Raw genomic sequence first — 12,424 nt, forward strand, 5'->3', positions numbered from 1 at the left:
CAGGTATGTAGATAACTGGTAGGCAATCGCTTATGTGCCTTGGATTCCCAGTTCCAAAAAAAGAAAAATAATACAAGAAAACGTCCCCCTTCCCCTCCTTTCCTCGTCATAGCCTTCTGCAGGTAAGAACCAATCAGATGACCGTAATGGCATCAAAACACAAAAGCATCCCCCCCAATACCCCCGAAAATATATTGTGCGACTGTGGCATCTGTTTATCAAGTAACCAAGTGACACTGTCTGTGAGTGGAGAAGATCTGACCTCTTGCTGAGCGGAGAAAGGTTACTGTAGTGACCGCACTGACCACTTGCTCGGACCGGCGAGCCATGGAGTACGCTAAGGAATACGCCAGCGCTTTGTCGCCGCGGACTCTCATAAGGCGAGTATTTTTTTGTTCAGAATGGTGCCATTTTATGCAGCACAAATTTGTTGCGTCAATACCTCTGTTGTTAAAAGAAATGCATTTAATGCACCTACGTAACATTTCACACATTATTAAATAATAATACCCGAAACATGTCGGCGAAAGAAAAAAAACATCAATACCATAGTTTTGAAATGATTTCAATGTTTCGGCGAATCAGGCAACATTCTAACATTTTTAATCTAAAAAAATAAGACTGGAGGATTTCATATTTACACGAAAATCTTCCGTATCTTTTACTTAAGACCCTATATTTAACGCTGCTGATTAAAAAAAATGTCGAGAACACACCGCATTCCATTTAATTTAATTGATCAAGGCTCCTTCTCTGTAGCCGGCTTTATCAAGACAATACAATTAACTAAATTATCTTTAGGACCTCTGGCTGATTTGTATAAATATAACGCACTTGGATACTTAATATTTGTTTACAGTGTTTAATAGTTGTGCAGCCGGATCTAATTGTTTACTTTGAATGTTTCTTCATGCACTTGTACTGTTTTTACATTTGTTAGTCATAAATGAAACACATTATTCACAGTGTTTATCATGGAAAGTTACTCCCCATACCCATCTCGTCTGTTCACGCTGTGTTGTGAGACCCCGAAAAGTGTCCCCCAAGGAAGACGAGCCTTATATTCGTGTGCATAAAGGGCTAGGCTAAGTCATAAACAATGCTGGCGCTCTTGACAGATCAATAACTAGTAACACAGAACTCTAATCTGAGTATTATGTAAAGTGGATTCCCACACCAGACTCAGGGTTTATTTTGAGGTTTGGTCTTTGAAATTGCAATTATTGGTGACATTCTTTTCATTTACCATGTGAACGTTCCGTTTTTGATTAAATATGATAATGAATTTGATTAAAGTGATAATCACAGGTAAAAAAACATGCTATGGGACTTTTTTGTCCACATGCAAATAAAGCCACGACTTTTCATTAGTAATTTTTGCTCTGTTTGCATTTGTGCTACATGTACAGAAACTGGTAGTGACGTTGTACGGTTTCCATCTTGTGCACATGACACTCCTAGAGGTCTTTAATACAGGAATGCGATGGCTAACAGGAAGCTGCACGTACACGTATTCAATATAAAGCTCCAAATGATGAAAACTGGTAAGATGTTTGCATGCTCATACGAAGTTCACTAAAACCAGTTAAATTTAGGATGACCTTAGTTCATCCAAAAACTTCATCTTGGTTTCAAACCTATTAACTACAGCTAAACCTATTAGTTAGCTACAGCCCTACCCTTGTCTGTTGTAAAACCTTACTTTAGCTCCCATGTTAAGTCAGAGATGTAAAATTAGCATTAAATCCACCTCTAGGGCTGCAGAATGAGCAAGAACATAATTTAAAGAACAGACTAGATTTATCATGGAGAATAGAGGCTGTTCGCCTGTGTTTATTATCATACACTTCAACCTTGGTGATGTCTTTCTTGAGGGCTTGTTATATTTACTGTATTTGCTCATATGCATCAGAAGCATAGGTTTTGCGCCAACCCTAAACTAGTTCCATCCCTTTTCCCACCTATCTTTTAGCCATGCTGAGAGATCCTTTTACAAGCTGGGCTTTGTGATTGTGGTTGTCTTGTTATGCACCACGCCCAGGTAACCAAGCACATTTAAGTGCGATACAGAAATTGGCAGGGCGCTTCAAATTAAACATTACTATCCATTTTCACAACATTCTGTAATTTTTTGTAGAGTAGGGGTCCCAAGCCTGCTTTGCTAAGCCCACACATCTGCTGGCTTTTGGTCCAGCTCCAAGTCTGTTACACCATTAAAACCTTAGCTGAAATTAATCCCATGATTAAGTCAATTATGTGATTGTCTTTATCTCTTAAACATGTCGGAGGTTGTCTTTTAACTATTGTGTTTTAGAGGTAACTTACAATTCCAAGAGTATTTTTTTAGCAAATGCTCTAGTCATGCATCTTGTTAATTCAATTAAGGGTGAAATTAAAATGATTCAGTGAGTGTTTTGAATTTCATATTGCAAAGGAGTAGCATAGGTGCCTTGATTTTCCTTGCGTATTTATTGTAAAATATACTATTGTATACTGTATATAGAGTGGAAGCTTGTTTTAGTTTCTGCCACTATTTGTCCCACAGAGGTCCTTATCCATAAAACACATTACAGTTGAATTTTTATTTCCTCAGAAAATAACTCGGGAACAACAGGAAAACAAATAGAATTAGAACAATGAGAAAAATGGTTAAATTGTAAAAATTGTCTGCATAGGCAGTTTAAATGTTACTGGTTTTGCAACCTTCAAAGTTCATTTTTTATTTTCAGAAAAAAAAAAAGCTAGACAAACCTAGCAGGAGTTGTTGACTCGGACTGTACCATGCTTTCCTTTGTGGGGGGTGGCCAATATATCATTTTGTTGGTGTGGGGAGAGGGGAAGAGGGGTTTCTGGAGAGTCTAGCTCGTGTCCATTGCTATAGGAAGGGTGTATGTTTTCCAGCAATACGGTTTTGATGGGTGAAATGGAAATTCCACATTGCCGAGAAGGAGACCAGGATTAGCAGGACCACAGCATCAAACCAACTTAAAGATCCCTAAAAGAATTATTCTTGTACAAGTGCTGAAAGTCCAAGACTCAAGGAACTTCTGGGGCCTGTTTTTTTTTAATTCTGAAATTGCAGGACTGTGTCTTCGGTGGGCTCGTCGATCAGCAGGCGCGTTCTCTTCAGCCCGGAGGTACAGCCGCGGCCCTTTAGGGTCTGCACACATGACCGGGGCAGGCGTAAAGGAATGGTGGCCTCTTCGCTGGACAATCTCCTCGCTAAGGTAGTGTCCTAAGCAGGGAGGGTCAGCTCAGAAAACCCTGGAGTTGTGAGGTCACTTTTCCATCCCCACCCAGCCAAGTCTTTTTTTCCCCACGGTAAAGATTGTCAGTCTGTCAGTTAGTGGTGAGGACTGTGCAGTAGACTGTCAAATCCCCTTTCAGATTTCCATTGTTTATACAAACCATTAACTGCTGTCCTGTGAGAAGAGTTCCGTAATTAGAGACAGGAGAAAAATAAATGTGTGAAAGTTTACCGCACATTGGAAGATTCAGCATTTATTTTTTCTTTCCTAAAAATAAAAGCAAGAGAGAGTGCGGTACTGTGTGTAAAACTGAAATGTGTTATCAGAAATGTGCCCTCTGAACATGCAGAATAATGTGTTTTCAAAATGTCTCTTTGCCTCTGGATATGAGTGTATGTTTCAGTTTGTGTGTTTTACAGAAGGTTAAAGTACTGCAGCTACTGCTGAGTTCATTTGCTTTGCTTTGTTTCTTGTGTTGTATACAGTACTTATTGTGCAGTATCTGTACCTCCATCTTGATATTGCCCCAGGTCTTTTTTATGAACCCAAGGGCCACTTGAGATTGAATTGTGTGCTTAAAGGAAGAGCATCATTGCTCTCGGTTCATTTCTCATTTTCCTGTTTGAGATATTAATGTCTACAATCAGCAACCACTAGTAAAAGGTAATGTTATTTTTTTTGAGGGGGGGGAGTGGGGGTTGTCATTTGTTTTGATTTGTTCAGATGACATTAACTAACTTGTAGTTGATCTACTTTTACTCCAACCGTGCAATTGCCCTGGTATCTTTACAGTTTAAAAATCCACCCATACTACTTTCAGGGTGGTAGGGGAGCTGGAAACTTTTCCCAGCAAGCAGTGGGTGCAAGGCACACCCTACACCCTGGATGGGACTGCTGTTGACAAATCTTATTTTTCATTTTTATTTTAATATGAGAACCCCTTGTGCTGATGGGCTGTTCTATCATACAGTTTTCATAAGTATCTGTTGCTATGTAATTTCTGTAAAATATATAATGTTGTATTTTGTTGTGTGTTAACTGTTGTAGATCCACAATATTGTCTTATGCTAGATAGTTCCACCATCCTGTGTCAGGTTAAGAGCTTGTCAACCCACTTCTTTAAATGAAGGCTCACTTGTCCATCAATAGGACCAGGGATGGGGATTATAGTATATAACCTGGCCTTAGTGATGTGGTGCTTTGTTCTGTCCTGTTGTTTTTCCATTTGCACGTTTTGATTTGGTTTCCCTTAATAAACCTTCTCTGACGGTACAGTGTTATTTTGACTCGACTGACTGCTTATACCGAGTAGTAAGTCACAGCTCCTCTCTGTACAACGTAAAATATAATGTACACTTTTATTTTGAATGCAACGTAACACTTGTTTTAAAATATTACTCTAAACTTTGTGCCATGAGGCTCAAATCCATCTGACTGTACAATTTTGACTTATTTGAAGGAGTAAAACTGGATATTTAGAGCACATGTACTGTACACTAACTGTAGAATTGTTGTTCTCCACCACATATTTATTGTTCCTGTTGTTATTGTTTATGATGTTTGTAATGTACTGTCTACATTGTGTGGTGTTGTCTGGTGTACTGTGTCGTCTATTGTACTATGTCCTGAGAGATCAGCGCAAATAAGAATTCCAATGTACATGTACATGAACAGTAAATAAACTCCTCTATTCTACTTCTCTCTACTTGTGCAACACCTCACAGTGGTGAAGCGCTGATCAGTGTTTCATTCCTCTTGCTCCAGGCTGTGCAGGCTTTTCTGCTGACCTCAGAAGTGATCACGCTGGTCCTGGAGGAGGACGGGACTGTGGTTGAGAATGAGGAGTTCTTTCAGTCTTTGGAAACAAACACACAGTTCATGTTGCTGGAAGGAGGGCAGAGGTGGACTCCAGCCAAGGTAATTATAGATTGTTTGGCTGCCCCTTAAAATCATTTAATGCTATAGGAAACAGCCAGAAACGTCTGACATCTATTCTTCATCTAACGTCTAAAGACTAAGATCTGGGTTGAGGTAGTGGTTAGAGGTTGGGTGTATGTTGATATTCCCCTGAATATTCAAGTTGTTCTGACTTTTCTTGGTCTTACTTGCCCATAATTTTCTTAGGTGCTATATACAGTATATAAATTAGAGATGATGTTGATGATTTATTATCTACTATTGATTAGTTCCCTGCCCTCTCATTGACTGTAGTTCCCATTAAAGCCACCAGGAGGCGAAGTAGGACTGTATGCAGTCTGGTTTGTGGCTCCTACAGAAATTGCAAAACATGTCTTATCCTCTGTATTTTGTTCTAATTCATTGAAATCTTTTCTGTCAAGTTAAGGAAAATTAATTTAACGTAAAAAGCATCACTTTCCCGGTGCTATAGCACTTGTGGTTAAAAGTGTATGAGTGAAGGAAAAAAATAATATCTAAGCTGTACAAATACACCCCACATACTTCATTTCTAACGTGTTTATGTTAAAAAATGTGCACTATTATCAACATGAACACTTACATTATAGATCATGTGTAAACAACAATAATGTAATTTTTGTTCCTTATAACAGTTTCTATTCAATTAACTGTATTTTAATATACCATTATATATTGTTCAGTGTATATACAGTTATGTTGTACTGATGAGCATATTTTTCTGAAACTGAACTCCTACGAATGTATTACAGTCTTAAGTAGTGGATTGTTTTGTACTTTTAATTGCACTCTTACGTTTCAGGTGATACACTTTATTTTCATACTTCTTGAAAATGAAAATAGTTAATTGAAATGAACATACATGCTTGAACAAACTTGTGCTGTTGCTGTTTCTGAGACATGTGACGCATGTGGTGAGATCTAAGATGTAGGTGGTATATACAAGAGGAAAAGAAGCAGGTTCCCAAGCCCAGAGCCAGAGGGCTACAGTTCTGCAGGGTTTTCCTCCAGTTTAACAGCTTTTCCCAGATCTTCAGATGCACCCAACTTATAAATCCTTCAGGAATGTGGCCTTTCAGGGCTGGAGTTGGGAGCTCCTGTCTCCCATGATCTAACCCAGATGCTGTTCCTCTTGCCACTGCTCTCTGAAGCCATTTTCCATCTACATGGGGCACCTTGCTTAAATCCAGATGTGCTATATCATAAACCCCACACGTGTCAAAGGTTTGCGTAACTTGTTCTACAAAAATGACTTTCAGAGATTTGTGAAGCCAGTTCTTCCTCAACAGAAGCTGCACCCACTGTTTCCGGTCATAACATTACTGGACAGATAAGATACAGAATCGTCTTCAGGATTTCTGTTGTTTTACATGAGATATAGACATTCGCCTAACCTGTTGTCCTGCAACATCCTGATTCAGTGTCATCAACTACTATAGAGACACAGAGTTACTCATGCCTCAGTACAAAGTAATTAAGCCTCAATCATTTTCTTAATTAGAAATAGATAATACAGTATTTAAGATCATGCTTATTAGTCATAAATATAATCCAAACAACAAAGTTAACTGAAAATAAAGGAATAAGTCAATATTCATATCTTGCAATCTTTAACATGTTTCCATCTGTTTTGATACCATACGGAGATAAAAATAAATTTAGGAATACTGTTATATTCTTTTAATTTCACACACGTCTGTATGATTGTTTGATATGGTGACAAATGTGAAATGTCCAGAATCTACTGTTACCTACTGTTGACTTACATTCAAGAGCTACAGAATAAGATATTTTAGAAGTTGTCCAACGTTCTTCTGTGCATTGTATTTGATTTGTGATTATTTTAAATCCACCACTATTCATTTCTGTTTTTGTTTCTTTAGAGAGGATGTTGAATTATAAATGTCATCTCAGAAAGTCACAGTATTTCCATAGTAAATATGTTTGATGTTTTTTTTTTTTGTAGGGAGCCCCAGGTCTCAAGCGATCTAAGAAAAATGGAATTGCCAAATTCAGTTTTGACCTTTACAAATTAAATCCCAAGGATTTCATTGGATGCCTCACCATTAAGGCCATTTTTTATGACACATACACAATGTCATATGACATTAAATGTACAGGAGCGAAACAGGTGCTGAAGTAAGTATTTGGTGATAGAAGGTTTAGAAACACAACTTGGAAAGGATTAAATGAAATCTTTTCTCTAGTCTGATATTTTATTAACCGTTGTACAAGAACTGCAAACACGTTATGTTATTGGGCTATTTTATTACTAACTTATACACAAAATACTGCGTATAAGTTTGTATAAGGTTGCGTATAAGGTTGTATTGATAGCTGCATATACTCTAGTTACATAGTCTGAGGTTTCCATTTTTTATTTTATCCAACCAGTTTGATTCCTGTTTTCAGTTTCTACCTGTTGTTTAACCAACCTATCAAACTGTTAACTTTAGAGAACTGGTGATGAGCACTTCAATTTGAAGATGGTCTTGATATTGTAAGGTCAGTTTTTTCTAGAATAAGAGGAGTAGGTTGAGTTGAGTGTTTATGTTTATTAATTTATCTAACTGAGGTTTCTATCCAGAGTGACTTAAATCTGTGAATAGTTATACAGCTGGGCATTTTTACTGAAGTAATTTGATTGAAACACCTTGCACAAAAGTAACAATTAGCCATCAACTTACAGTCATGCCTTTGGAGAGTTTTGCTTGGTGCTGTAGAATGGAATGATAAAGGGCTGTTTCAAATTCATATTTTTACTTTGCATCACCAGCATGGGACAAACATCTACAAAACTCTGTCTTTTACATTTTGATTGTCTTGTGCTGGTTTTCTTCTCACTTGCTGTATCCCCTCTGTGCTTAGAAGCTGGACCTTTTAAATCCCTGCTGGAAAATCTTTATAGTTCTAGACTATTTTATGGTTTTGTAACCAGTCTGGATTATTTCATTCTAAACAATGTTAGCAAAGTTTTTTTTGTCTTTGTAACCGGTGTTGAGCTGCAATTCCGCTATATATTTTCTTTTTATATTCACTGTAGTATTGTTTGTTAGAGTACAATCTAACATAAAATGTTAGATTTCTATAATATTCCATTAAAGGGAGCTTCAGCTCTCCTCAACATGCCTGCTTTTTAAAGACTTTTTGGAATAACTAACTTGTGAATGTGTGGAGAGGTTTGAACGGAAAGAACATGGACCAGAAAGATCAAATCACTTCTCTACTTTCCACGTTTTTTTTTCCAGGATAGCCCTCCGTTACCTCTCCTATCTGGCCCGAGTTGCTGGCCAGTTACTTCTCTATAGTGCCTCATATGTGTATCAGCGTATCGGAGAAGAGGAACAGACAGGGACATCGGGGACATGGTGATGCAACAAGAAGATTCCTGATACTTGAGTGCCTGACCTGCCTGTAGACATACTGGCTGTGTTGAATGTACTGTGTATTTTAATAATTTTGAGGACCACACAAATGTACAATGTGTGATACTACATTGTGGGTAGTTCCTCCAGTAACTCTCAGATCTCAGCCTGTTCAGTTATGATTGATGAATGTATTAACTCTGCTGCCTCTGCTCAGAGAAAAATACTGTATATAATTGGCAAAAAAATATAAAAAATGTTGCAAACTTAATGGAATCAGGAGATTCTCAATTATCACCTATATTTTTCTTTTTAACAAAGTGTATGTTTTATTTAGATATACTCTATAATTTCCATGCAGGCCACTCTGACAGACAGTGGGTTATAACATTTACAAAATGGGTATTATGAAGTTTGATGCAGCATACTGTAAGGAGCCAAATAGGCTATGGACAGGTAAAAAAGTGACATAAATGTACCTTCTGATAAAGAAAGCAGTAGGAAATGCAAGTTCAGTTTGATCAAATCATTCAGTCAAAATATTCATACTTTATTTATTGAATAGTGTATTGTGTTAATGTAAAGTATACCTTTACAGGACCAATTATAATGTTATTACTAGCACTAATATACAGTAAACAAAAAGTCCACAACCATTGCCTGTTATCAAATGTTTTCACATTATGTCAAAATAATAAATATTTTTAAAGGACTGTTTGCATTTGTATAAACTTGATCATTACTACATAACTAGTTTTCCAGCATTAAGCTTTGACTTCCTCTGTGCGTTCCTCTTACCAGCTGCAGAACACACTATGGGAGCTGGACCTTAAGGATATCCTGAGGTTCCTGCAGAGTGTTTGCAGCTTGCACTAGGAAGGGAACAATTACTGGCTTTATATCCGTTTTATTTAGAAAGATTCTCCCATTTTGTATAAACAAAACATATAAGAAACAGAATGATACCAATGCAAACTAGTGATACCAAAAAGGGTGTTTGTCTAGACCGATCTAATAAAAGAGCTAGTACAACAGTTACAAATCAGATTTTGTTCTGTATACTGTACCTAGGAGTGTTGCTCTCTATTGGCGGCAGTGAGACTCCAACTTGTTGCCCCACCCCGCAATGCATTAGTACAATGCGGTACCTTACAAATTAGATGACATCATATCGGGAGACTCCACTGGAAAATGTTCTGTAGGCATATTTTTCTCAAGTTGACCAAGTTGTCCTGTCTGCCATAATTTTGTGTCAAATGATTCAAGTGTGACACTCAGCCTCTTTCTTTTTTTCCAATAACATTTCTCACCTAAACAGTTTTATCGGTGACATTAATTATCTGTAATTATTTTGCTGTTAAAAACAATAAAAATAATAAATGTGAAGTAAAAGTCAGAAAAATTGAAAAGGAAGGACCGCTTCCTGAAAAGCATAATATAACTGCTGAGAGAGATTTTAAAAATCTTACTGAGGCATAAGAAACTTAATGTACACTGTGTGAAAAATGAATGCTCTAATCTCTGCTAAGCACTTTTAACACTCAATAGCTAAATTAAGCACAGTTTTCTGACAAGCACTACCATAGTATGGAATTTAATTTTTTCTTGTTCTTTAAATGTAAATAAATAAAATAGATAAATATCAATGCATAATCCTGTTAAAATTAACAAAATTGTCAAACATGGTTCCATCAATGACAAACTGTTGCATATTACATAGAAAGTGCATATCAGCAGATAACATTTACATAACCCCAAATTTGTCTTGTTAATATATCACATTGCACACCATTTATGAAATATAGTGGAAAGAAATTTAAACATGCGTATCCTTATTCTTTTTTAAACATTTTGATATTATTGGATTGCTTTTATAGTCAAATAGTTTTATTAAAGTTACTTCTTTTAATTTTTCTTCAGCAAATATGCTTTCTTCTACAGATTGTACGTTTGTCTTTAATTTATCCTCTGTGCAAGAATAAGTACTTAAAAATGACTGCATATAATCCATAGATATGATGGAAAAGGAATTAATATATTTCATAACTAAAACAATCAAGTTGAAGTTCAGGAAAATATGGGTTTATTTAATGGAGGTTCAAGGGTAAATCATAAGGAAGAAAGTGTAAAGTTTAAAATAGAAACAATAATAGCTACACAACTGAAAAATACATTAACCAAGAGGGAGGCAGAAAAGAAGCAAACATTTATCCAATGCTATAAACAGTAGAAGAACCGTTGTTGGATGTAAACAGCCTGCAAGATAATATAGTATTAATACCATAAAAAAGAAAAAGTTCATGAACATTTTATACAGATTTTTAGAAAAAAAGATGAATCAGCTTGGAGTAATTTTAGCTTAACTGACACTAAAGTATTGCAGGAACTAGGGCAGCTTAAAGCTAATACATCACCAGGGCCTGACAGTGTTTTCACAGTTGTGGTTATGGAAATAAGGGGTGTTATTCATAGACCTTTAACTAGGTATTTCAACTGTCGCTTAGGTTGGGAGCTGTACCCACAAACTGGAGCAAATGCAACACCAAGAGTCACAGATATCTGTTTCATACCCACTGGTCTTCTTAATCAGAAGCTGGTATTTGTAGTGAACTCATTACATTCTTAAGATTTACAAGAATAGGAGAAATGGCAATGACAGAAACAGTGAAAAGATTAAATTTAACATTGACAAGTGGGCAATATTATCCATTAGGAATTAGTAACATACACCACATATCAGATTGGTGATTTTGGGCTTCAGAAGCTTCACAGCAAAGGAATCTGTGTTTTTATATAGATGCTTGTTGTTCTCATCAAGATGGTGCAGGGAGTTAAAAAGCGAACATCGCTTGGGCTTATAACAAAAATGTGGAATTTAAATCAGTTAATTTAGCATAAAGGTTATGCTCAAGCTAGACACCGCATTAGTAAGACCTTAGAACCCGAAATAGTTTGTTCATTTTTGATCACCGTACCACAAGACGATAGTATATCCTCAGCAAGAGTTCATAGAAAAGCAACAAGAATGATACTTGGTGTTTGGCATTCTTATGTGCAGGCAGGATATAGGACATAAATCTACAGTCTAAAATAAAGGAGACAGGAGATTTGAGCCAAGTATATGAAGTTACAGACATGGTCAGATCAGGGATTACTTCAGACTCAATAGTGAAACAAGGACACAGGCTCTAAATTGTGAACCAAAAGGGAAATTATTTAAGATGAGAATTGTGGATGCCTGCAATAGGCTTCACAGTTAGTGAAGTTAAGATTTTGCCTTCTGGTGTCCAAATTGTGAGAAACTTCAATGCTACTCGACAACATTTTAGGATATCTTAGGTGTTTAACAACAACATGATCTAAACGACTTCATCTCGTTCGCAATCTTTCTTCAATTCTTATGCTCTCATAGACATTTCCAAGAGCTCCAATATTTTCTTGGATGTAACTTTCATTGCACAAAATATTGTCTGTATAGAGCAAAAAAAAAAACAAGTTCATTTCAGCTTGAAACTAATTTGACAAAGATCTTGGGTTGAGCCTTTTTCTGCTCCATGGATGCTTTAGCAGCCTATCCTGTGGAATTCTTCAGCTCATGAGTTCAATGACTTACATGGCATTGTAACTATGCATGCTGCAACCAGAGTCTCAGCAAGAAATGTCAGTGCAGGAGCTGGGGTACAGTACACAAGGCATTTCGAGCAGACACATAGTTAGAGACCCCCCTCCTACCTATTCAAGTTCCAATGGAAATTCTCTTGCAGAATAATATATGAGTCCTAAAATGGCCCTGTGGAGTTATTTGTAATCTATCAACACTGAATATAAATACCTTAGCTATCAGTGTCCATTTGTGTTTATCTGGCTTTTGTTCCT

The 12,424-nt window shown here is 36.7% G+C and overlaps 1 protein-coding gene across 1 annotated transcript; it reads left to right on the top strand.

The window, feature by feature from the left end:
- The first annotated feature begins 125 nt into the window (after positions 1–125).
- On the top strand, positions 126–9,265 carry cidea (cell death inducing DFFA like effector a). Its single transcript, XM_015354770.2, has 5 exons — positions 126–380; positions 3,083–3,227; positions 5,013–5,165; positions 7,150–7,322; positions 8,432–9,265. Exons 1-5 carry the CDS (start codon positions 328–330, stop codon positions 8,553–8,555), a joined length of 648 nt encoding a protein of 215 aa, XP_015210256.1. The 5' UTR covers positions 126–327; the 3' UTR covers positions 8,556–9,265.
- The last annotated feature ends 3,159 nt before the right edge of the window (positions 9,266–12,424 follow it).

The sequence above is a fragment of the Lepisosteus oculatus genome, chromosome 6 (assembly GCF_040954835.1).
Source record: "Lepisosteus oculatus isolate fLepOcu1 chromosome 6, fLepOcu1.hap2, whole genome shotgun sequence".
NCBI lineage: Eukaryota > Metazoa > Chordata > Actinopteri > Semionotiformes > Lepisosteidae > Lepisosteus > Lepisosteus oculatus.

Bases quoted from the DNA above. Each gene is read 5' to 3' on its own strand.
- cidea (XM_015354770.2), top strand. From the start codon at position 328: ATGGAGTACGCTAAGGAATACGCCAGCGCTTTGTCGCCGCGGACTCTC. The intron at 3,228-5,012 runs GTAGTGTCCTAA...CTCTTGCTCCAG, and splicing joins TGGACAATCTCCTCGCTAAG to GCTGTGCAGGCTTTTCTGCT. The intron at 5,166-7,149 runs GTAATTATAGAT...TTTTTTTTGTAG, and splicing joins AGAGGTGGACTCCAGCCAAG to GGAGCCCCAGGTCTCAAGCG.